The sequence below is a fragment of the Branchiostoma floridae genome, chromosome 7 (assembly GCF_000003815.2).
Source record: "Branchiostoma floridae strain S238N-H82 chromosome 7, Bfl_VNyyK, whole genome shotgun sequence".
NCBI lineage: Eukaryota > Metazoa > Chordata > Leptocardii > Amphioxiformes > Branchiostomatidae > Branchiostoma > Branchiostoma floridae.
Window position 1 is genome coordinate 6,739,594 of NC_049985.1, and position 25,312 is coordinate 6,764,905.

The 25,312-nt window shown below is 41.8% G+C and overlaps 4 protein-coding genes and 2 long non-coding RNA genes across 7 annotated transcripts in view; 1 reads left to right on the forward strand and 5 right to left on the reverse strand.

The window, feature by feature from the left end:
* LOC118419080 (FTS and Hook-interacting protein-like) overlaps positions 1–7,635 on the reverse strand; it is a 17,162-nt gene extending 9,527 nt beyond the window's left edge. For both annotated transcript variants that reach the window (XM_035825361.1, XM_035825360.1), the window contains exons 1-2: positions 6,807–7,635; positions 1,824–1,982 (exon numbers count right to left, since the gene is read on the reverse strand). In XM_035825361.1, the coding sequence (XP_035681254.1) occupies positions 1,824–1,982; positions 6,807–7,574 (927 nt within the window). In that variant the 5' untranslated portion in view covers positions 7,575–7,635. The remainder of the gene's footprint in view (positions 1–1,823; positions 1,983–6,806) is intronic.
* A 48-nt stretch (positions 7,636–7,683) lies between these two features.
* Positions 7,684–8,607, reverse strand: LOC118419082. Its single transcript, XR_004831588.1, has 2 exons — positions 8,541–8,607; positions 7,684–7,818 (listed from the first exon to the last, which is right to left on the reverse strand). It is a non-coding gene; the product is annotated as an uncharacterized LOC118419082 (long non-coding RNA).
* Positions 8,608–9,111: 504 nt separating this feature from the next.
* On the reverse strand, positions 9,112–10,674 carry LOC118418876. The gene is made up of 3 exons (XR_004831546.1): positions 10,572–10,674; positions 10,022–10,116; positions 9,112–9,833 (listed from the first exon to the last, which is right to left on the reverse strand). It is a non-coding gene; the product is annotated as an uncharacterized LOC118418876 (long non-coding RNA).
* Positions 10,674–13,250, reverse strand: LOC118419391. Its single transcript, XM_035825758.1, has 4 exons — positions 12,893–13,250; positions 11,713–11,768; positions 11,060–11,238; positions 10,674–10,683 (listed from the first exon to the last, which is right to left on the reverse strand). Exons 1-4 carry the CDS (start codon positions 13,098–13,100, stop codon positions 10,674–10,676), a joined length of 453 nt encoding a protein of 150 aa, XP_035681651.1. The 5' UTR covers positions 13,101–13,250.
* Positions 13,251–16,319: 3,069 nt separating this feature from the next.
* LOC118419767 (sarcoplasmic calcium-binding protein-like) lies at positions 16,320–21,111 on the reverse strand. Its single transcript, XM_035826351.1, has 5 exons — positions 20,881–21,111; positions 19,403–19,458; positions 17,504–17,759; positions 16,931–17,025; positions 16,320–16,466 (listed from the first exon to the last, which is right to left on the reverse strand). Exons 1-5 carry the CDS (start codon positions 21,059–21,061, stop codon positions 16,356–16,358), a joined length of 699 nt encoding a protein of 232 aa, XP_035682244.1. The 5' UTR covers positions 21,062–21,111; the 3' UTR covers positions 16,320–16,355.
* Positions 21,112–22,229: 1,118 nt separating this feature from the next.
* Positions 22,230–25,033, forward strand: LOC118419768 (CMP-N-acetylneuraminate-poly-alpha-2,8-sialyltransferase-like). Its single transcript, XM_035826352.1, has 5 exons — positions 22,230–22,396; positions 22,739–22,903; positions 23,247–23,504; positions 23,952–24,248; positions 24,568–25,033. The coding sequence occupies exons 1-5, from the start codon at positions 22,236–22,238 to the stop codon at positions 24,839–24,841; spliced, it is 1,155 nt and encodes a 384-aa protein (XP_035682245.1). The 5' UTR covers positions 22,230–22,235; the 3' UTR covers positions 24,842–25,033.
* Positions 25,034–25,312: the final 279 nt, after the last annotated feature.

Sequence of the window (25,312 nt, forward strand, 5' to 3'; positions counted from 1 at the left end):
CTTAATAACTACAGATCGTTAGTAGATATCAGTTTGCGCAACCGTGAGTTTGTAGCTTTCATCATTATGCAACGAAAAACGAAGTTTCATCACAGTGGTATGCACCAAAGTGCTGTATTTTGTCATAGAAGAAAATAATATCAGAGCCAATAAAAATGATGACGTCATCAATTTGGCCCCCAAAAAAACAGACTTAGAATTCTTTAATGCCCATCTATCAACATTCGTTACGGCTCCATTCGTTCTTAATTCATTAATACGAAAACAGTGGAAGGTCAAAATGCCAATTTAGCCAACCGAGATACCTTAAATGTTTGAGTCCACAGGGATTTACTTTCACAGCAGGGAGAAAATGGAGTGTTTGCTGTGGTTTTATGTTTTGTTTTTTTTTTACTGTATAGAGGTCACCACAAACAAAAAACTACCACCAACATTTTGACTTTTACAGTAAGTACAATTCTTGTCAACCTTGAAAATGCATTTCCCATTAATTGTGATACCTGATTTTTCTTTAATGCTAATCATGATCTCACTATTGTTTGCTTGCCACATATACATGTACACATCTAGTCAAGGCACGATGGAACAACTAAAAGTTCCCACAACTCCATCTGGAATATCTACATGCACCAGTGTGTTTTTCCTATTTGGGTCACCAATGGTAACTTAGCACTGTGAAGAAGGGTCTCTTGGTGTGGCTTTGTAGTTCGCTTGACTGGAGTCAAAACATACAGTCTAGAATCTGCCTCCCTGCATGATTTGTGCCAAGGATGTGGGTTAATGCTATTACTGATTGGGCAGGGCTTGGGAATGTGTACCATCATCTCTATGCATGAAAAATGGAGGTACCAGTATTGTTTTCGGGTATGTGCATGTGGTTGTGTGCATGTGTGGGTGTGTAAAAATGATTATTTGGGTGTCATTCTGGATATCCATCCTGAACTTACTCAAGTGACGCTGTTCACACACACACACACACACACACACACACACACACACACACACACACACACACACACGCACACACACATGATTTACACAGATACGCAAATACACACGTATACACACACACATTTACACAGACACAAATACGCAAATACACACACACACACACACACACACACACATAGTGACATACAGTGTCACATACACACGCACACAACCCCAAAAAAAACATAACTACATGTACTTTGAAATTGAATCATTGCTTGTTACAAAGAGAGCCCTTGAATGTGCAGCACCAATTTGTGGTTCTCTTTGTACGAACTCCTTTCTGCCAAGCTCATTGCCAGCCCTCAGGCACTTTGACAAGAGGTCAGGGCCTATCAGGGAAGGTCTGGACCACACAGATCAATTCCAGCACTCTGCTCTTGACGACAGTAAGTGCCATTTGGAGCACTAGGACTACAGCCTAAATTGAAGACTTTCAATTGGCATTATCTTTAAAATGGTATCATATACTAATAATGATATAGAGTAAAAGGCAACAAAATGAGTAGCATTCTAGTAGAATTACTAATAAAACTTTTACAATATACTACTCTCCAAGCATAGGCTGTGAAGAAAACTGTGACCTTTTCCTTATATGCCACACAAATGCTACAAAAAACATGACCTTCTTGACAAAGGTAAAAACTGTTATGAATACACAAAATATCCTGAATTCCTCCAAGCTGTCATCCATGACAATGACTCCCAATGTCAACAATAGTGTCTCTCATGGTCACACCCTTCCATTTACAGCAGTGCCGGACCAGTGCATAGTGATGAATCACACCTACAGTATAACACACCCAATCAAATAATGTATTGTACTGTCTCACCTGTGCTACTGCATTGCAGAACTCCAGTGAGTTGAGGAACATGAGTAGAGCGGGGGCGTTGACATAGTCTTCCTTTCTCAGCGCATGCCAATCATCCGACCTGATCTCTATCTTCCTGGGCAGGGAGGAGTATAGGCCGCTCAGACCTGTGGCCAGGACCTACAACAACGACAAAACAACAAAGAGTTAGACAACAAACGTACAGACCACTCAGACCTATACCGCAACAATAAAACAACGAAGAGCTAGACAAAATTTATAGTTTGGGAATTGGGAGGAAAGGGGAAATGTTTGTGGAGATCTAATTTCGCAGATCTATTATTACAGAGAAAAGGAGAACAGGTATGTTTGATTGAGGCTACTGTAATTCTTGAAATTTTTGTGCTGGTTTTATGTTCACGGATTTCACGGTGACCCCTTCATCATAAACTTTAAACCAGCAGTGTTCCCATTCCTGTATAATTATATATTACTATAGCTACATGTAAAGACTAGAGCTACCACAAATCACTGTAACACTCCAATTTATCCTTAATGGGAAATAAAATCACAGCAAACTTAAATGCAGCTACGGTAGTTGAAGAAAAAATGCACCATTTCTTAAATCAGCTACTAGCACACATACAAAAGCTGTCCAATATGTGGGACAAAAGTTCTATATAGAAGTTTTGTAGCTGAAAATATACAAAGAAATTCTGATTAGTTAACTCTTTGTGTGTATGTATATGTATGTTCTCTCTGGGCCAATTCCTATAAAGAGTAGACACCCATCGACTCTACCTAAACAGTTTAAATCCCCTCATTTACTCAGACTGTAATTACCAATTTGCTGAGGAGCGATCTGAATGCCTATCTTTGTGTGATCAGTGATTAGACCAGCTCAGCTGCCTGGCTGTGTGAAAGTGGCACAGGTAATTGCTGACGTGAGCTATTTAAGGCAGTGCTTAGCATTTCAGTTTACACTTAACAAGTTGCACTGAAATATTCTCAGCGGGTATATAAGGACATCTGCATATTGTACTATACATGAACTGAAGGCACTGCTAAAAATAAAACTATAGGACTTGAACGGAGCCACTTTTTCAAAGACAAGTTCTAAGGCTAAAAATTAGTAAAAATAAATTTCTGGGAAGATGTTCTCACTTAAAATTTAGGTGTGCAGAAAATATTTTGGCTCCACAACATAGAATGTCAGTAAAGACTACCGGTAATAACAAAGCTTACTGCCTCTTTTCAGGGCGTTAATTTGAAATTCTATTGTTAACTTTTAATTTTTAACAAGGGGTACAACAAAGATTTGGTTATTTTTCAAGACACTAGGATGTCAAGTATTTGCTGTATACTAGTCTACAACTGTACATAAACCAACACAAATATCTAGTTACACTGGTACACCTATAGCAAAAAATTATAGGTGCACAGTTTCAATTGCAACCAGTAGTTCCAGCCCTGAGTTCCCATACACATTACAGAGCTGGCACCATGAAGCACAGCTAGTGCGCATGCTATATGTGTCTCCACTTAAGGTATGATAAAGGGTGGGTGAGAGGCCAAGGGTCATTAACTGTAGACCCTTTCTGAATGGGTTACTGGGTCAGCTATAAATACAAAACCTATTAAGAGTTAAAACTACAAAGAAACTGCTCGCAATAAAATATCATTGTGACCATACTGATGAAATAAGCCCTGCAAGGAAAGAGCTGCTATTTTCGGATCTGAGTTTTGGGACCCATTGGTAAACCACGGGCTGATGTTTTGGTACAAACAGCTTCTGTGGTTAGTTGAACCACATTTATTACCACAAGACTGTCGTACCTGGACTTTGCTCATCACCTCATGTCAGATAAAAAGCATGGATGTTAAGCTAGCAGTGGGTGGTGTCTGTCCTAAAACAGGTACATTCCCACACTTAAGTACCCTGGGAGGCAGCCGGGATCGGGCAGCTAGGACAGTTTATCTACCCTTCTCGATAGCGATAACTCCTTCAGGCTTAAACTCCCCGGGAGCACTAATGTGAGATCTGCGGGCTGACTGCCTTGGGTCCCCGAACAAAACTCACTAGCTACCCGCTCCTGTCTGGCTCCCAGGGTAACACTTACTGGACAGAAGTCTGAATTCTCCGCTATGTACGCTGCGACTGTTTCGTTCTGCGCTGTCAGTGACATACAGAACAGGAGTGCGTCCTGAGCCTGTTGTCCCACCCTGCCTCCACTGTGCACATTCTCCAGAAGGACGGAGATGATCAGACCAAACTTCTCCACACCTGCGTTTGTCTTTGAGTCAAAAAACTGTTTCACCAACGTCGGATCCTCGCGAAGATTCCTGCACAGTTGGTTCAGAAGAAACATCCTGTCTTCTACGCTTGATTCCTTCGAGTCAAAACTCACTCTAATCAGGTGTAAGAGTGGGTTCAACACAGAGATGTGATGTAAGACAGGTTGTGGACTTTGAGACACCAGCCTGCCGTACATCTTCAGTAGTTCTGAGTGAAGCTCGTCTGTGAAACGGCCGCCATGTCTGGAGGTCCAATCTAAAGTATTTCCCATGATGTCCTGGCTGATGAGGAATTGTAGCAGTGGTCCGGGGACGGCCTCATCTCTGCAGTCTTCTTCTATAACCAGGTCTACCACCTGGCCAAGATGATTGACAATGGCCCGAACATCTTCTTCTCCTGTTGTCCTCTCAGGATCTTGACCAGCACATCTTAGGATGTTTTGCACCTGCATCCAATGATCTTTAAGGACATCCAGCCAAGCCTCCTGGTCAGCAGTATGATCCATGGTGGACAGACTCAATCCAACCCGAGTGGATGCTCCACGGAGGCACCTGATGACCCTATCTGTGTGTTTTCTGGCTTTACAGTAACAGGCCAGGCAAAGGTTCCACTAGACAAAGGTCACTTCAATCTGTTATTGAATCAAGTCCTGGCATAATAGAGACATCAGTGTGCGTACGTCTCTTCGTCTCGACAATCCAACGACCATTTCATTAATCCTGATCAATTAATTCTTATCGAATTCAGGTCAATTAGGCCATCTGCAATTCTGCGTACATTTCGAGTACAGATTTATATGTAGATTCCAATACTTCAGCATACATACACCTACATGATTTGTACAATTTCAGTCTGAAATCTTCATCAAAACAAGTACCGGTAACCAATTATTTATCTGTTTCCAACAGAAGGCTGTTAGAACCTGATTAAATCAAGGATTTATCTATCAGTGAATACATGTTCATGCAAATGAAAGTAAGCTGCAAATTGATTGATCTGTTTTTCTAGCACAACTGGTTTGCATTTGTCCCATGATTAAAATAGATATCACTGCTGGTTATCAATTTGAATAATGTACAATTCAATAATCATTTATTTAACCACAGGCAATGAAATTTGTATGTAGCAAAATAGCCGTTAAAGAATTTGTGCCTTTTCAGTCATGAATAATTTCTTATGGTTGAATGTCATGAAACATTGTCATATTTTATGAAAGATATTTATGTCTATCTTTTATCATTTCACTTTCAGTCACAAAGAGCTCAGTCATAGTCATACACTTGCCAAAGAAATGATGAAGAGACAACTGACTGCTATAGGCAGGTATTTTCAACTCAATGGTCTATATGTATATCATAGGTAACCTTGGCAGTTCTAGACTTGAAAAAAAATATATTTATAAAGTCTTCACAGATAAGCATTCTTGAAATGGCCATCAATAAATAATATATTTATCTTAACTGGTGGGGCTCTGGCTGAGAAAATATCTACATTTCCGACCATACCAGACCACAAGACTGTATATAGCTGTTACGGCTGATTGAATTGTTTCACTCAGGGGTTTACGGGTGTCAATCAGTAAATGTACTAAGTACCTATATATGTATTGACAGCTAGTCTAGAATTTTCCCATAGGGACTACAGTAGTGCATGTATGTAGTTAAGGATTACACAATGATATTGGACTTGGCCTAAGGTCTGGTAAAGTGAGTCATGGGACAGATATGAAACAGGGTGGGCTTCATACATTATAGTACAGTACTGCATCAAGGGAGGTTAACATTTGTAATAAATACTGTATCAAATTCATTTTACAGCTTACTATTTATAGAGCATCCCTATGAAACACAAGTACAATCCAGGCATATGTAAACAGGAAAATTTAGATGTTGACATGGTAGGAATATTTTAGAGCCACAATGTTGACATGAAAACATATCAGTCCTTCTGATGACAAAACTTTAAATACTCTTTTCTGCTTCACACCCGATTGTATTGACTTGCTACCGCTAGTAGAGCCTAGTGTACCAGACTGCAGGAATGTGCAAAGTACATGTACAAGTAATCCACACAACAACAAGAAGCATTTTCTGAGCAAAATCAATAATATCCCTATAGCAAGGGTTTAGGAAGTGACATCAATCTGCTATCATAACATTATTGAACTAAAATCAGCCAGTCAGCCAGTCAATAATGTATCAAACCACAATAACAATATACTGGTAACTGGTAAGACCTGAGCATTATGTCCAACGAAGGGTGTTGCTTAGTAGTACTCTATAGATGTAGACGTAGATACAATACTAGGGCTGTGGACCTAAATACCCATACCTGTGTACCTGTACCTGTACCTAAACAAACTACAAAGTAAATGATCACTGTTGAACACCACTTTTTGAGACTATTGATAAGTAAATTCCAAATCAAAGATAACAATTGTGATAATCGTGCAGTTGAAAATTAAGAAAACTTTGTTTTGGGCTTCAAATAATTAAATCCTCATACAAATATGACAATTTCTCACTAAAAAAACAATTTGCTACATTTATAACTTACAGATAATCAATCAAACTTGCTTACTTAGGTACAGGTAAAGGTCTGGACCTGTACCTAAACCCGTGTACCTGTACCAGTACCTAAAATTCCTTTAGGTACATAGCTCTATACAATACTAACAGTACTACTAGTAATAACATGAATGCACTTACATGACAGAAGTTGGAGTTTTCCGCGATGTACGTCCCCACAGTCTCGTTCTCCGCAGACAGTGACATGCAGAGCAGCAGCGCGTCCCGGGCCTGCTGACCAATCCTGCCCTCCCGGTGCACGTACGGAATCAGCAACGAAAAGATCAGGAACTTGGCGGGGCCGTGATCTGCCTTCGCGTTGAAGAACTGTTCCAGCAACGACGGGTCCTTGTATAGACTTACACACAGTTGGTTCAGTAATAGGATAAGGTGGTTCTCGATTTCGACCGTGTTTGCGTCTGAACACATCCCCAGTAACCTCAGGAGGGGGTTGAGGATGTGTTTCTGGTGCAGGACAGGTTGTGGAGACCCGCACAGCAAGGTTTCGTACACCTTGAGTTGTTCGTGCTTCATCTCGTCAGCAAACTGACTGTGCTCCACGCTCCAGTCCAACAGTTTCTCCATGATGCCCTCGTTGGTGAGGAATTGGAGCATCGGCCCGATTTTCCCGTTCACGGTTTCTTCCTCAACAAGGAGGTTCATCATTTGATCGACGTAGTTCACCACGGCTTGGACCTCGTCGCCCGTCAGGGCCACGCGGTGGTAAATGGTCGCCTGGGTGGGGATATGGCGGCACATGATGGTGTAGGCCTGTCTCCAGTGGTTCTTGAAGACCTCGAGGCACGTCTGGGGGTCGACCATCACCTTCCCGTAGAGCGACCGCACGCCGGTCGGAGGGCGACTCTGGGTATTCACACTTTTGGAACGTAACTTTTGGAACCAGCTCATCTTGAAAAAATAGTGATTTCTTTCAGAATAAATCTCTAAAAATAATCTTATAGGTTCTTGATTATGAAGGCATCAGTTTAAGGCACATGATGCTGTATTACATAGTCTACAATGTTTCCTGCCAAGTCTACATCATGCTCAGGCACTGGGGGACTTAGGGATAGTGATGTGTTTCTTGCAAGGTCTTCATGCTTCGTCTTGCCATCATTCCAACCTTCCCATTGCTGTTACCCAATCTCTGCAACTGGTAAATAAAAACAAAAACGTCAGTCAGTTCGCATGCCGAGAAAAACAGTGCACCCAAAATAAACAAACACTAAGGTTTCACTCATCCATATGTATGATGCAGACAAATCTAGCATAGGGCAAGTGCATAGACAGCATACCTGAATTGTATGTTTAACGTGGGTACTACTGTACAATAAGATCATGCTAGAAGCATTCTGTAAGGAAAATCTGTTAGCTTCATCCTCTTTGTGGTGAGCTAGATGCCAAATCATGCAAGGGATTTAAAGTAGCGTATATAAACTAGCAGAGTAGTTACGCTATGCGTATATTTGACGGGCAAACCCATATGAGCAAACACTGTCAAAATACGTTGGCACAACACCCACAAAAACCAACAACGAATGGTGGCGGGGAACCACATAACTAGCAACTGTGGAACAGAATAAACATGTGGAAGAAATAGAAGCGTACAAGTCGGATTTCTTCCTTTAGAACACCACCAGACTAGCCAAAAGTTGTCGGACCACTATCATACTATCCGCAACGCTGGCACTCCACGGTCGACGTAGCTGTGGTCCGAAAACTCGGCCTAAATAAACATTCCCTCACTACGGAAGACCGTCAGAAATATCTGTGGATCTTACGGAAGTCGTTAGGTTGCATATTGGCTTCCTTATCTGGCGCGAAACTTTGCTTTTCCCAGAGGAAAGCGGAAAGGAAGGGAATTTCCTCACTAACCTTTCACCCGGCGGCCATTTTGAATGGATGATGTCATCACGTGATGCTGCCTCTCGTCACCAGGGCACCAGGGCAGTGAGGGTGTTTATCCTGGGTTCGAGATTTTTCTAAAAATGTTTGATTGCGGTCTCACAGCGACATCTATCCTCAGTGGTCAGTACTGCACCATACTGCTATAGTTGACAACATGCTCATCACCCACAGTCTTTTGGCAATACGTGGGGCAATTATTGACGCCATCTGAGTTAGAGATCGCCTGAGTGGCGCCGAATAGCAGCCGCTCCAGACCCTTGCGATTTAGCCCCGGCTATTGTAACCTCTTCACAATTCAGCCCCTAGCTGGCTGCTAGGAAAGAGCAGTCGGCCCACCCAATAACCAATACTCCCATACACATTTGTTCCTTTTATACTGCGTTATGTGGATACGATTAGGAAATATATTATGCAAATAGCGGCTAAGTAACAAGTACCTGTTAACAATTTGTAAAAAAATATATTCTTTTGTGTGACGTTTTTAGTTTTATAACCCTATTGTATCAATGACTATAAAATAACGCGTTAAAAGAAACACTCTCACTCATCGCCATATACTTGCTGTATGTGGCATTTATTTCAGAATAGCTGGGTCAGCACTTTTCCATTTGAACTCGTAATTCCTTACCGTATTGCTAGATTTAAAGTCAGTTGAGGCCTCAGTCTATCATCGAATGTCCGAACCTGAACTTACGATTGTCTCCGCTTTTACTGGATACGATGAACAGCAACACAAAAACAGTCTCTTTGAGACCAAACTGAGACAGGTTGCTTCAATACACCAGGTAGTGTCATAATCAATCCAAGCTTGCACTGGTAGCAGCACACGTGTTTCTACTGAACTGCAGAACGAATTTTGATAGGTAAGTTCATGAGACGCTCTTTATTTGAGGACATCCGTTCATAACGGGGCTTAAATACATTTTAGTCACTCTAGATCACTAAACCATCGCTAACTAAAGCAAGTGCACATAATAACCTTAGCGAGCATTAGACCTATAGTTATCGTCTTGGATGCTAGGAATCGTATGATAAAGCACTGCTAGCCAGCTCTTGAAACCATGTATCCATAGTGACACGCATGGCGTAGCGAGCATTAGCGCTAGCTGCAGTTTTATTCTTCGACGCTTGGGGTCGCTACCAACTGCCCTGCCCCAGGTTCCCCCAGATGAGGTTGCCTCGCCGATCTCGGTCCTCGCTGAACAGGTAGTCCTGGAAGTGGAGAATCCACTCCGTTCTCGAGATCTGGCCGTCTTTGTTCTGTGGTGTACAAAGAAATATTGCTCAGCCTAGCAACACTCATGGCTTTGTAGAAGGATTTATGTGAACGCATATCAGCACCAAGGACAGGTACATGTACTGTGGACATGAAGAGTTTCCAATCTTTGTGAAATAGTAGAAAGGCAAAAAGGAAAAGTTTTGTTGGATTGATAGAAAATTCTACTTACCGCATCTAGTCTGTCGAAGACATGTTCGACGTTGTCCAGCCTGCCGAAAGCCTTGAACAGGTTTTCGTAATCCCTTAGCTTCAAAGAGCCATCGCCTGAAAGTCAAAACAGCATGGACACTCTGTCTGCAATTGATACACAATTAACAATATGTATTTCTTTTACGTATGCATTCAGATATCATAGAATTGTTCGTCGGTCTATATTGTCCGTCTTCGCAACAAACCTTGCAACCTATCTAAAGGGTACAAGAAAGGCATGTTCACTGGACTCATAGACCATCCCTCAAACGAGACGAGGGGCTAATACCGACTTTTAGGCACCTTTGACCAGTTGTTGACGTCATAATTTCGTTCAAGTTACGCGATGTATGCTCCGGGTCATTGTTTGTAAGCGCTTTATGTTTTGCGCAAAAATAGTGTTTAAACCTAAACTAACTCTAATACATGTATAAACTTGATTTAAAAGGAATAAATTCCTCTGCCCTCAACAACCCACCCCACCCCATCCCTTCCCTTTGGACAATTTGGGACCAGTCGATCGTCCTTACCGTCGACGTCGATAGCCTTGTAGAGGTCAGGGATGAGCTGCTGAACCCAGCCGGGAGTCTTCGCTAGTTCTGAGGAGTCCTTCAGCGCACGTTCCCACATTGCTAGGAACTCCTGAAATAACGCGAGAACATGTGGTCACAACGCGAGAACGTGCGGTAAAAACGTGAGGACACATGTGGTCACAACGTATTCTCCAAGCAGAGGATAGGTCGGGGGATTGCAGAAGCCGGGATTTCTAAGCAATATTTTCTCCCTCCTCTTGCAGTATGAAATCCGAGCTACTACAAGCCATCACACGATTCAACAACCTCTGCTTGGAGAATATTCACAACGCAAGGATATGTCCAATGTATGTAAAAGGCGCGGGTTGGCTATGCACGAGAGATAGACAATGCAACGCATGAATGTGAACATGTAGTACTGACGCATACATATGTGGTCATAAAGACCAGATATGGTCCAAGAACTGGTCCCAGATATACTGTACTCGCACTCCTCAAGAACAGATCTGACCTCTCGCGTGATCTCGTTGTTGTCCTTCCTAAGTTTGGGGTCGAGGCGGGACAGTTTGCCGAAGTACAGGTCCTGCCAGAAGGCCGTCCAGCGTACCCGGTACCCCATGTAGGCCGGGCTCTCCTCCGTCCATCCGTTCAGGTCGATATAACGCTACAGAAAATCACATGCAACGTTACGCCATGTTGAGTTCATCGTATTATCAGCTGAGCGCCACAAGCTTTCTGATGCCAGCGGGCGAAGAAAAGTTGGGCAAAAATTGTAGCCTTCATTATGAAACCTAAGTGGTCAGGAAAGTTAGAGGAAATGACTAATACTAAATACACAGAACATAGTATATCAAACAATAATTGCATCTTGTTGTCATTTGATACATTCTTCCTTCATCTGGGGAGACCTCAATCATACTATCCGTTTTCCGTTTTTTAGAAATAAATTTACGGCATGTATTTGCTCGTTTTGCAGCTCTTTTTTAAACGGATAAGAATTAATGCGCACTTGGATGTCATCCATATAATTAGGTCTGTGTAGCTTTAATTTTGTCAGATATTGATGAATAATTCCTCTCAATGAATAGGGGATGGGTTTTCCCTTCGGTATCTTAAGCTTTTAGATTTTCCTACTTACATTTAGGGCAGCTTGAAAGTCGTCTTCGAAGCGGATGATTCCATCTTTGTTCACATCTGCAGAAACGGCAGACATGTATGATATCATGAAATTGGATCAATAATACGTGTGAGTATATTCAAGTCCTTATATGTGCTGTGTATTGACATTTTATTGGTCTAGGTAAAGATAAAGTTTGCCGGGGAGAAGTTATTCTTTACTTTGACGCACCTTGCAAAGCCTGGTTGTCTATCCGGAAATACTTCTTTGTAGGCCTCCAAGTTTACCTGAGCTACAATAATGTCAATACGCAACTCATACTGACTGGAATATATGCACTCGTGTGACCGCTCCCTATCATAAATTACGTCACAAACGCTGCACTGTGTACAAAATCCGCTAGGACTCTCCTCTGCTGATCCTTGATCTACTATGTATTTTCCTAACCTTGACTGTGTCTGTATTAACATGGGATCAGCTTCTCCACTTTCACAACAGCAGCCCTTAATAGCGACCCATGGTCCATATTTAGAACTGACCCCCTTTCCTGGGTGCGACATCACAATAACCAACAATGGCCGACACACTTTGCAAGACAAGGACAAAATTGCATATATTGATATGATGCCAACTGATTTGCTTGTGGTTTTATACCTTTGGCTGCGTTTCGTATTTAATTTGGGCGCATCCAAAGCAAGACAAGGCCGGTTAGAAGGTCCTAGTGTCATACACTTATTACAGGCAATGTCAAAATTATTAACATAATATTTACTTAGACATTTCTTTCAAACCAAACTTTCTGCCTTAGAGTCAGTTTATATATGATAGAACCTTTGGAGTATATTTATCAGTTCATGGTTTTTGCCGATTTTTTAATTTTCCCAGCCATATAGTCGCGGGAAAATGTTTTCGTAAACATAAATAACTAAAATACAATTCACGAAAAAAATATAGATATGTTCCATAAAAAGCGAGTCCAAGAGGTAAGACGTGCATGTTTTATTGATGTTATTTCTGTAATGGAAAATAAGATTTTCGCTAGTGCATGTTTAGATTACCTATTACGCTGAATTGCATTGTTAACGCCAAGTACAAAGTTATGAAGGTCAACAACATAAAATCTGTTAATATTACATACAGAGGAGGCCTAACAAATCATTGCAAAACAATTTTGGTATTCAGAACATGCGCCTATACGTACCGTAGAATTCGAAACAGTTCATCAACTTCTGCTTCTGAAAATCGGTGAGTCTGAAGTCTGTTGCGTAGTTTCTCCGCCCGTCCAGTGGTTTGTGGCGAAAAGATGGCTGAGCTCGAGGAGCGATCCCCGCGACTCCCACGGAGCCTCTGCACCCACACACCGCCAGTCTTCCTGCCTGGCCCCGTAAGACGCTACGGACAAGCGACATCGCGACAATCTTATGTCTTGAGATGTCTTTGGCGCCTCCAAGGACTTGATTTACAGAAATCTAACGCCTCTGAAGTACAGACAGTCTGGCCGTATATGTTTCAACCCATACAGGGTTGACCTTGGTATTGGGAGGGGGCTTTAGGGGTGTTTAGTACCGAAATGGCGGTGAGGCCATCCTTTTTACATCCCTTTCCCTTAACCGTTAACAGACTAGGTGAACGCCATTAGAATACTAGGCACGGAGTTTATAAGTCCTTTAGTCAATTTTGTCCACCTGGAAATAACCCAAATATGCAATGCGCCTAGTTGTCGTTATGTTACCATTATGTTAAGTTGCAAAGCTTAACATCGCTATCATTTCGTGATGCGAGCTGTAAAGGCGTTGAATTAGTACCTTAAGAAAACATATTCAACCGTCAGAAGCGCACAACAACACACAGAGCACAGTTCGTATAACTTTATATTACATGTATTCCATTTCGCATTTAGTTTGTGACGCTTCATTTTTTATGTTCTGTTTATGTAACGTTCTGATGAAGCTTTGACGCATCAAGGCTTAACGTAAACGTTAAATGTATATTGACTTGAGATATGTAATGCCAAAAAATATAAGCCCCAGTGGTTAAGCGACGTTTCGCAGGAAATGCTGGAACTGCAGGTTTTGCACTTTTTTACCGTAGTAGAAACATAGTGCACGGTACTTGGTAGAGCAGAGCCCTCGCCCTCTCCAAGTCATGTGATTATGTTCAGTTTGCAATTTTTCATATGGGAATAACAGGTGAATTCTAAGGAAGACATCAACGATGCCTACGCATCATCAACAGTTACAACAAATTTTGAATCCCAAAGACGGTCAACATGTGACAATAAAACGCAGAAAACGGGGAAATACGTCATGTCGTTGCCTTTATTGTAGTTATATAAGGCCACGTTGATTTGATTATATGGATGACATCCGCGCTCGCACCAGTTTTCGGCCATTTCCAACAACAACAAAAGTTTTCGACCACAAATAAATAAATAAAATAAATTGTGCAAAGCAGCTGTAAAATGAGCACAAATATTCCGTAGATTAAAAAAAGTATCAGAAAACAGATAACTAATGCCATAGAATGCCAAAATGAATTTAAAGTCAAAGAATAAGATGTGAAAGGACAGAAAGAACAAAATCTATTGTTGGTTGGGGGAGGTACCAGTACAGAAAATTCAGGTCCAGAGGATCATTTCCAGGTCTGTACATGAACCTGGACCTGATTGTCTGTGGAAACTTGAGAACTGGCAATACTCAAAGCAATGGTAATTGGTCAATTTTGCTACAAAGGAATCTGTTTGGTGGATTATTGGACTCCCACTGCATTTTAAAATTCTATCTCCATGTAATAAAGGCTAACTGTCTCTGTACCTTTGACTGTAGAAACTTGGTGCAATTGACTATAAACTCTACTTGACTTCGCTCTTGTTGTTTTCTTGGCCCCCTGGTTAGACCCCAGATGGCTGCCGACATAGTGTGTCCATTTTGTAATTGGCGAAACCTGTTCCTCTGTTTTTTCAGGTCTGTTTTTTTCGGATTGGTCCAAGAATAAAAAAATGTTTTGCACCCGTATGATGTACTGGTCCCTACGCCTAACTGTTGGTATACCATACTAAATTGTTTATGTGTGTTTAGTCCTATGTTCAACCTTCCTGGCTACTTTGATTTCATACTGAAGGCAAAATTGTTTTTTGGCCAAACTTTTTTTTTATTCGCTCGCTCGCATCAGTTTTGGAGTTCCCGGAGGATGTCATCCATATAATCAAATCAACATGGCCTAAGTGACACCAATGAGATAGCCATGAGTGTAGTTGAGGAGTTGTAGAAGTGAAGTTATCTCTACAATTCCAGAAGCGAATTGACACTACTGTGGGTGTCCTTGAGTGAGCCACTTTGGTAAGTGATGATAGGCTTTGTGTACTGCTTGAAAATAGGAATAAAAGACTTGACCGGATCTTGTTGTTTTTTGTATAATGTAGGCATTTTGTTTCATTTGTGCTCTCTCGTAGATTTCAGCAGAGGATCTCACCCTCATAATATGTACTTGTTGCTCCCTTACATCGAACACTATATAGCCTCCACTACTTAGAAAACAATAGGCCGCCATTTATTGCCTTCTTTCAAGAAGCGTTTATTTCGTTGTTAGACAATAAAAAGCAAACAGTACAATTGCAAATTAGCAGTTTATTTTAAACAATCCTTGTTGAAGAACCCAGTTACATAGAATTTGCTGTGCATTATTAATGGAAGAGATGAATTTTACAATTTCTTCATATCTTTTTCATCGCTCAGGATCATCTACCACATTTTTTCTGATGAATCTCAAGCTGGCCTAGAATCAGCTGGAATCCGTTCTGTCCATTGTACTTATTCTATCATTTTCATGTAAAAGAGTAATACGTGTACATGACAAAAAATTATGAATTAAAAATTACGCATGCAATGAATGGTGAGCTAGAATCTGCACAACGTATTCTAGAAACCGCGCAGATTACCAAAAGTATTGCACAATCAGCGTCTACATAGGCTTTCGGTCTGCCGTATTATGCCTAGTTTCGGACGTCAGTACTGTAAGGGACTATTCCGAGTGGTGTTAATTGGCTTTGTAGCCAACATTGCCTTCTAAGCTCAAGACGCTATCATTTTACGCTCGTCAAGATACGTCTCTTATGAAATACCAGCACCATTGCTTTAAAATCAGACTCAATGTCGTTGATCGATAGAGAAAATGACTGTATAAAAAGTCATGTGCTACTGATGATGTGATACGGAAATTGTTATATGCTCATCACGCGATGCACGTCGGGGTAGCCTTTCAGCCTCCTCTCGGTAGACAACGTGGCAGCATCCATCAGACATTCTCCTACACAAAGCATCACCCGCAGCCTTTGCAACATACTAGTACCTTGGGCAGGCTCTTCTAAACCGGGCTACGGTTTCCACTATTGTGGATAATCGGCCTTACTACAGAACAATTGGGCTTTTTATTCATTTATTTGAAATTCACCATAAACAAAATTAGCTGGGAAAGCAAAACATTCAAGACACCTCTTCATGTTGCCTCCCTTTACAAAAGGGATATCCTCTAATTGGCTGACAACCGACAACACCAACAAAGGCGGAAACCTCATCTCTGTTTTGGCAGAGTGTCTCCAAGCTTGTGTATTGTAAAGGTCGCGCCGGGAGAGCCTATGCGTATGTGAATACTATCTGACGGCTGATTTACTGTAGATATCCCCAGAGGTGGTTCCCTGGCCTCGTCTCGTCCTCGCTGATGAAGAAGTCCTGCATGTGGATGTCCCACTCCGTCCGGGACACCATGCCGTCACCGTTCTGCACATCAAAAAGACAAGCATACTATTTTTTTACTAATATAAGATATATAATATGATATTTTATACTACTGATTTTTATGCCAACTGGCACAAAGGTTCATCGTTGTTTCTGAATACATTATGAATATATACCCTAAACTGGGGATACCAACCCTCTCTTCACCAGGACGGGGGGTGATATCGACTACTTACAACCTTTGACCCATTGCTGACGTCACACGTGCATCAAATTACGTGTTCAGAGCGATTGGGTCAGACAGCTGAGGAAGGCTGAGCGAGTCAGTCAAAAATTCTAGACAGTGCATTTTTATTTGGAATGTCTTCATTTATTCTTGCATAACCGTGTATTGCACTACGTTAATTGATTATCATAAATTTAAAAACAGCAATGTTTGTATAAAAAGTAAAGAAAGAAGTAGGAACAATGTATAGGTGAAATACTAAAAAAAGATGCGCGCTTACAATGTCTAGTTTGTTGAAGATATCCGCCGCGGCACCGTTCCTCCCGAAAGCCTCAAAGAACTTTTCATAGTCCTTCAGCTTTAACGTGTTGTCACCTGCCAAAAACAGGATAGAAATAGCAAAAAAATTATGAACAGGGATAATAGTTGGGGTGTTAACACTATATGTGGTGATGCTATTAATGAATATACATGTAAGTGCCATAAGATGGAAGCAGATACAGTAAGTCACAGACAGAATTCGAATAGTCAACGTAATCGTATGACCGTAACGCCAACGTGACCGAGCCTGGTTGCTTGTTAACGCTTGTAAATCAGCAACTTAGACGTCCTCCATTCGTTGTGGTGTGAATGTAGAGCTTATATCTAGCGTAATAAATGTGAACTGCAGGTCCGGACCGTCTGTATCAATAGCGTGGTTGGTAGGTGTTAGGGATGAGGCCCCACACCTAGCGTAATAAATGTGAACTGCAGGTTCGTACCGTCTGTATCACACCTAGCGTAATAAATGTGAACTGCAGGTTCGTACCCGGTGTGTGTCCTAGCGTAATAAATATCAACTGCAGGTCCGTACCGTCTGTATCAATAGCGTGATAAGTGTTAGGGATGAGATCCCGGACCCATCTCGGCGTCTTGTTGATGTCCGTCCTGTTTGTGAGCGCCTGTGTCCACATGGTGCGGAACTCCTCCCGGGTGATCTGCTGGTCGCCCTTCCCCTCCCTCCTGTACATCTTCCCCGCGTACAGGTTGTTCCAGAACGCCACCCAGCGGCGGTAGTACTGCACGTACTGTTTGGAGTCCTCGGTCCACCCGTTCAGTCGGATGTAGGCCTGGAAAAAAGAAAAAAGATGATAATGATAATGAGCTCGAGTTTGTTACTAATGTCAGGAAATTTTTGCCTGACGGCCAACTGTAAGTCCTATCTTTCTCTCCTTCAAACAAGAACTGCATTCTTCTCCGATCCGGTGAAAATGCTTCCAATTAAAAGATACAAATCAGAAGTTCTTCTGTAGTACCATGACCAGCCGCTAGGGGGCCCAAAATCTAATCATTTTTAGGCCCCTTCACGACCTGCCAACATATTAATTAAATATCAAACACACACACAAACGTTGAACAGTTGCCAAATTACATGTCTTAACAGTTTGGGGCATATTTGTTACAAATGCGTCGGTAATGTATGTACATGTACTCTTTATATTAATATATTCATTCACATAATCCAGCTATTCTAAGGAGTGAGTGGATGAATGAGCTGATCCTCTTCTGAGAGACAACACAGCCCTTGTATATTTCAGTGACTGATGTTTTGACTAGTTGTTTACCAAAAATGAACCTGGCGTCATTGTAAAATAACACCAATACCCTTCAGAACACCCTTCCCTTGTCAACACCCCCCAACCGTTACCATATGGTTGATAAATACGAAACAGGTGGTGTACAGGGTCGATATGGAAGGATTATTGAACTTTCCCCGGTGTCATTTGTTAGATGAAGATCGATCTTGAAGTTGGCAAGGGGCAGGTGGGACGGTACATTAATTGTTACCTCAGGTTTACCTCCAATTGGTTACTGCCTTCGGTTGTGCTTAATAGTTTGGACATATAATTTCAGATCATTTTGATGATGGATGTGTGTATGTATGAGTGAGAACCCCAAGCTGTTGAGATCTTGGCCCCTAGAAGTATTTTAAGGTACTGCAACATTCAATGTCGCGGTCTTTTTTCATACAAGTTAAGGGCCAAACAGTTAAAAAGTAAACATATATAAATCGTGGCAATGTTTAAACCTTATATATTGAATGAGAAACAACAAAACAAGTAACTAAACTAAGAATTGGTGATAGACATTTCGTGACTTAACATTCTATACTGCTGTTCAAGTCAAAGTTATGAGGGGTTAACGCCAAACGTGCCATCATGATGTAACAACAACGTTAGTTTGGCAACAAAACAGTCGCCCTTGTTTTGGGACATGCCAGAGACAGGCGTGTTCGGACGTCACCGACAACTCGTGACCTCCTTTATCAGAATGTCGGCCATATCTGTACCTGACCTTGTCATCTCTTACGTCAAGGTCATACTTCATTACACCCGTTTAGGATCTCAAGGTCACAAATGAGCAGCTATAGGAGGATGACACCCAAAAACGGCTGACCTAGGATGACCTATGCCATTATGAATTGAATATGATATAACGTTATGATATATGATCTAGCAAATGTATGATTTGAAAGACAAAATGTACACAGCATGCAAAGTTACAAAGTACACTTCTTTATCAATGCAATTCGTTTGAATTACAAGTGGAATTTTTGCTCGCTCAACAATAACCGGTTCAGTGGAAGAGTGGTACTAGTGCAACCTTTTATCGATCTCCAACATTATAACCAGACAAAATATGATACATCACCAAATATGTACTATGATATGATGAGGAGCTTTCTAATTCGAATGACCGTGCGTATATATACCTTCAGAGCAGTTTCAAAGTCTTCGTCGAATCTGAGAATGCCATCATTGTTGATATCTGAAAAATATGAAAGGATATTTAAGTATAGTCTGTTACAAAGTAGAGCTGTAAATCATATCTATATGCATATGCATAAACTGTTCAATAGGGCCGCGGGATCGCGTTATCCACGGTGATCGTTGAGTGACCGTTCAGCGACTACACTGGATTACGTAACCCTTGATTTTGTGGCTGGAATATGAAACACGATGCAAAAATATGCCTTAAAAGACAACAAAGCACGCAAAACGTTTTAAAAAAGTTCTTTGTCGAAGAAACTTTGTCAAATTGATATTTGGCCTTATTGGAAGTTTCTAAGGAAGTTTGATCCGAATCGGAATTCTTTCTAACTAACTAACAAAACTGTTGGAAGGGCCAACATAGGCCAGTGCTTTTGGGACCAGCTCAAGGTGACTCCGAGAAAATTTGCCTCGGGTCCTCAGGGAAACCACAGGTCAAAAATTACCGGGTTGGGCTACTGGGCAAGGCGGGGAAAGAGGCCTATAGTGCCGGGAATCCCAGTCTGCAGTCGTGGAAAGCCAGGTTGAATCATTTCCAAAACATGAAAATTGAAAAACTGCTAGCACAACAGCTAACAAACAGCCCTGTGTTTGCACCCTGATTCGGTAGGCTGGCACGGTTTCACGCCTGACATTTTTGCGTTTGACAAAAGACAATCACAGTAACGTCAGTGGTTGTGTTTTCGCAAACACGTGATATGAATGAGAATAACATGCTGAGTTCAAAGTCTCGTCGATCTAGAAGTTGATGCATAATCTTGTACTTATTACCTTTATAAGCCGAGACATAAAACTCTCCAACTCGTATTGACTTTTGCATGGCGCTAGCTAGGGGATCGTGCTGCCAGTACATTCTCATCAACAAATCAAAGTCAGATCGTATGCAATCTGTCTTGGGGTAATAGTAACGACTTGGTAACTCACACAACAAATTTCTTTCGTAAAGATTTCTTACATTTTATGTTTGTTTTGCTGTTTCCCTTAGCTTTCATGTGTTGCATCATATTCTCATTATAAAAACAAGGGTCATACAAACCCAACTTTAGTCGCTGTACGGTCGCTGTACGATCGTTGTCAGAATGGGGACCTGAAGGACGACTCATGTTTTCATTCTTCATACTATTATAGCTACGTGTCGCCATATGTATATATATAAACACATTTCTACGTACCTCAAAATACCTGATGTGTCAAGTAATGGGTGACATATGGCATCGCGACATGTATTGTCTCCCTTCCGTAGCCGTTCTACATATTAACGTCACATACTCTGTGTTTTGCAAACTTGAAGAGTATAACGTTGTAACAGTTAATCCGACTCTAAAGTCCAGTTTTCCAGACATAAAGCATAAAGCAGTATGAACAGTTCACAAAGATTTATGTCATTGTTTACATGAAAAAGGAACAGGTATACGCCCACCGTAGAAGTCAAAGCAGTTCTCTATTTTCCTCCTCTGGAATTCCGTTAAAGTCACGACTTTGGGAGCAGCATCGGTGCTGTAGACCCGCCAGGGGGCGGGACTGTGCCTCGTGAGGGGAGTGCGCGCCTGCTGTAGTCTTAGACCCACGGGAAGCAGCCTTCTCCCAGCAGCGGAGGCCATTGCTGTATGTAAGTTTTGCTGAATGACCCGAAGGGGGTTGTGTTTGCACTAAACAGGAACTGCACTTTTCGCTTGTCATCAAAGGGGGCGCTTCTTTTGGCTGACGAAGGAAATACCACCTGTTTTGGCAGTGTGTGTCCTCGCCCCGTGCGTAATGTACACGCCACCCACATGATTTTGTTTCCCGTTATAACATACAACATGGCAGCCAAAGGAAACAAGGTGCATGACAAATAGGATTTCTGTGGAGGTCGTGAACTTTCCTCGCGGTCACTTTGGGTGAAACTAAAACAGGAGGCGGATACTATACGTAGAACTCAATGACACTAGCTTTACCTGGAAGTTGGACATTTTATCAAAGAGGCATTAAAGTAAGAGCAATTCAGCATCTTTTTTATCCTTACTCGATTATATTTTGCCAGCTGCCTTTGATACACATGTATCATATGTATACACCAAAAACTGCATGGAATACATGTATGTTAAGTATCTGGTGTAAGGGTTTCACATACACTTCTTAATTAACACATTGTTCCTGTAAAATCTCAATTATGACATATTTCTAACATAATGTGTGCACGAAATGTTTTTTTCTTCTCATCAGGCAAACGATCGACATTTCTATCCACCCCCTTTATCTTCTCTATAAATAATGCAGAGCTAGAGCAACACCGATGGTCATTATGCGAAGGATTATCAAAACACAATTACATCGTCACGACGTGATGTAAGTCTAAATTTCTCTCAACTACGGAAAGTGTAAAAATGATCTCAATACCTATTGATAATTTGCTTCTAGACAAGAAGAGTAAGCTGTGTCCCCTCTGGGACCCCATAATGATAAGTGGTTCTGCCCAAACGAGCCCCAGGGCATCAGGATTGGGTGGGACAGAATGGTACAGTCATTAGACCGTCTATACGCCTTGTTGTCAATCAGAAATGACCTATCACCCTGGTCTCGATAGACGTGCTCATGTCATTGTCCACCTTTGACAAGCAGCGTGACCCCAAAACGGAAATATGGGGGTCTTTTAAAGGCACCGGCAGAATAATTAGGCCATGGCAACGAGAAATAAGCGCCTGTATTGATGAATTGACGACGTAAACATCATGAAATATTTACCGCGTACCGGGACGACATCGTCTTTGAAAGGACTGACCGGGAGTTTCTAGAATGGACGACTCTCTCACCCGAATGCCGAGGGTGACACTACAGAGACTGGGGCTTGCCGTGTCCGTCCTTGTCTTGCTGAACTTCTTCCTCAGTCTCCAAGACGTCGTGAAAGTAGAGATACGCCTGAAAAGACGACATCACACCTGGGTGACTCACAACAGGTAAGGCCTGGCGATGATTATTGTAAAGGAGCATTGCTGTGTTGAAAGCAGTTCTGTACACTGAATGGTGAATAAAAACTATCGGTCTTTTAATATTGAATTTATCGCATGACCGAGCAACGTTTCTTTTGTTCTTTTTTTTTCCTTTTTATTTGTCTACTTCCTCATGAGGTCACGGTTGGATCGTGATGTGAATGGTTTCCTGAAATAACCATGTGCCTTACAGCAATATTTATACATGTATATACAAAGTGATTATAATTAGACCACCGTATCTCTTCGCGATGCTAGTCTTTTATTAAAATCTTATCATGCAGATTGTCTTTCATTTCATCTTCACAGATTTAACGATACCAACAGTCACATTATAAAGTCTGACAACAACACATCGTCCTACAATCACTCCCAGGATGCTTTGCGCCCAAAGTATCACACAATTGAATCTCTGATGGCACCAATTAACGTGAGCGCATGGCATGTAAACAGCACAGAAGTTTTACATTGGAGGTGAGCTTGTTTGTTCTTGTGTGCCTAGAAACCTGTTTTTTTCTCAAAGTAACAGAAACTGACCTGACCTATCAAAATAACATAGTGGAGCAGTTACATAACAACGATGACCAAGAAAAAATGTAAATTAAATTATTTGAGGTAAAACCGAAGAATTGCAAACTGCATTACATATGATAATCGTAACGTGTGCTATTTTCCACCGTACTTTTCTGCTTCCGTTTCCTTATGAACTTGAATACATTTAAGTAGTTAATGATAATGATGATGATGATAAGTAGTTACTCTACGGATTGTGCACGTGGCTTTTGAGCTGTTTATTGATTACATACATCTTTCTCAGACGATATATCACTCAGTACTTCAACCCTGAGAAAGACTTCACTGTCCTGAAGTCCCAGTACAAGGTGGGCGACACCGTGAAGTACGAAGTTTCCGTCCGTGATAGGTGTAACATCACCCAGCAGCTGCACCACAACATGCCGGAAGTCAACCCTTTGGCGGGAAAACGCTTCCGGACGTGCTCTGTGGTGGGGAATTCTGGGATACTTCTCAACAGCGGCTGTGGTCGAGACATTGACTCAGCCGATTTCGTCATCAGGTAGTTTGATCAAATATGACAAACATGGGCTCATCAAGACCTTCCCACATACCAAATATTAATACAACCCATTCAGGCCTTTAGAGTCCTTCTGTCCATCCACAAACAGATAGACAGACACACACAGACACACACACACACACACACACACACTCATACATACACACGCTTACACACACACACAAACACTATCAAAAACAGAACCTTATTGGTGAAGGTAATGAGGTACTGTAGGTTGTCCGCGAGAGATACTTTGACTCATCCCTTTGAGCCTTAAGCTATCACAATTACGTTTTGAAGTCGACCCAACACGTTACATATGTACACGGCATAGAATATACACAGTGAAAAGAGACAGTGCATTTGAATCAATTCTAATGCCCAGGAGAATTGTTTGTCTACAATAAGTGTAGCTACTTGGCATGAACGATACTTCTGTGTTGTCAGGTGTAACTTGGCCCAGACCCTGCCCTACGTCCATGACGTCGGCATCAAGCACGGCCTGACGACCATGAACCCCTCGGTCATGGCTCATGACTACCGGTTCCTGGATCAGAACGCCACGGTCAAGGCCAGGTTCGTGGACAGACTGAGACAACTCGGGGACTCCATCTTCTACCAGTTCGCCTTCGTCAACAAGAATGGGAGAGACTATATACAATGGACCAACGAGATCATAGTGAACGAGAGCCTACCTGTTAAAAGCGTTTTCCCACCGCGAACTTGCAATGGCATGATTAGAAAGTGAGTATTACATGTACTAGTAATATCTCTTACTCTGATGTTTTAGAAGATACATCTATGCAGACTTTGAAGGGGTCAGGGGTGTTTTTTGGCGACGCCTCAATGGGAATGTTTGCTACTTTTTTGGGGCGACGCCTTGAGGGCAAATGCTTACTACTGTTTATTTCCCACGACCCCTCAAGGCCAAATCTTTGTTACTTTTATTCTTTGGTGACGCCTCAAGGGCAAATGTTTGCTACTTTTGTCACCTTATTACATTGTAAGAATACTTAATTAGTTTTCCAAGTCTTGGAGATCAATATGTTGTTGTTTCAAACAGAGTTTGGAGCCGAACGAGGGAGTTCCAGTTCAAGCGCCCTTCCTCCGGCATGTACATGATCACGGTGGCCATCACCATCTGTGACGAGATCCACGTGTACGGCTATTTCCCCTTCAAAGAGGACCACCGCGGCACCAGGCTGCGGTACCACTACTACGACCACCGGCGGTACTCCACGGGCGGATTGCACGCCATGCCCGAGGAGTACCGGGCCCTCAGGATGCTGCACGACAGGGGAGTCCTCAGGCTTCACAACGACAGATGTAGACCTTGATTATTATGTTGTGTTTCAACCAATCAGAGGTAATAACTTCTCTGACGTCAGCCTTGAACTGTGAACCCAATCAAGCATAGGTGGTGCCATCTCTGATGTCACATATACCAGAACGCACCATACATATTTAAAAAACGGAATCATGACCCCCGATCTATCAGAGCAAGGACATCATATAGTGTCCTTGATCAGAGTCAATATTTCTCCTGACGCCTGTGAAGTCAGGCGTACCCAGTACCTGGATCAGTCATAATCGAACCAGTTATAAGCTCCTTCAATCAGAGACAAAATCTACCTCAAAACCAACTATTCCTGAAAATCTAAGGTTGAAACTTTTTGTTTTAGCGTCACTAAGACTATAATAAGAGTGACGAGTGGAAAATAGAACAAAGTAGAAAAACTGTTACGTTTTAGTCTGTAGTATAGTAATAGTCAAGTGCAATGTTATTTGTTCTTAATTCACGACTGTAT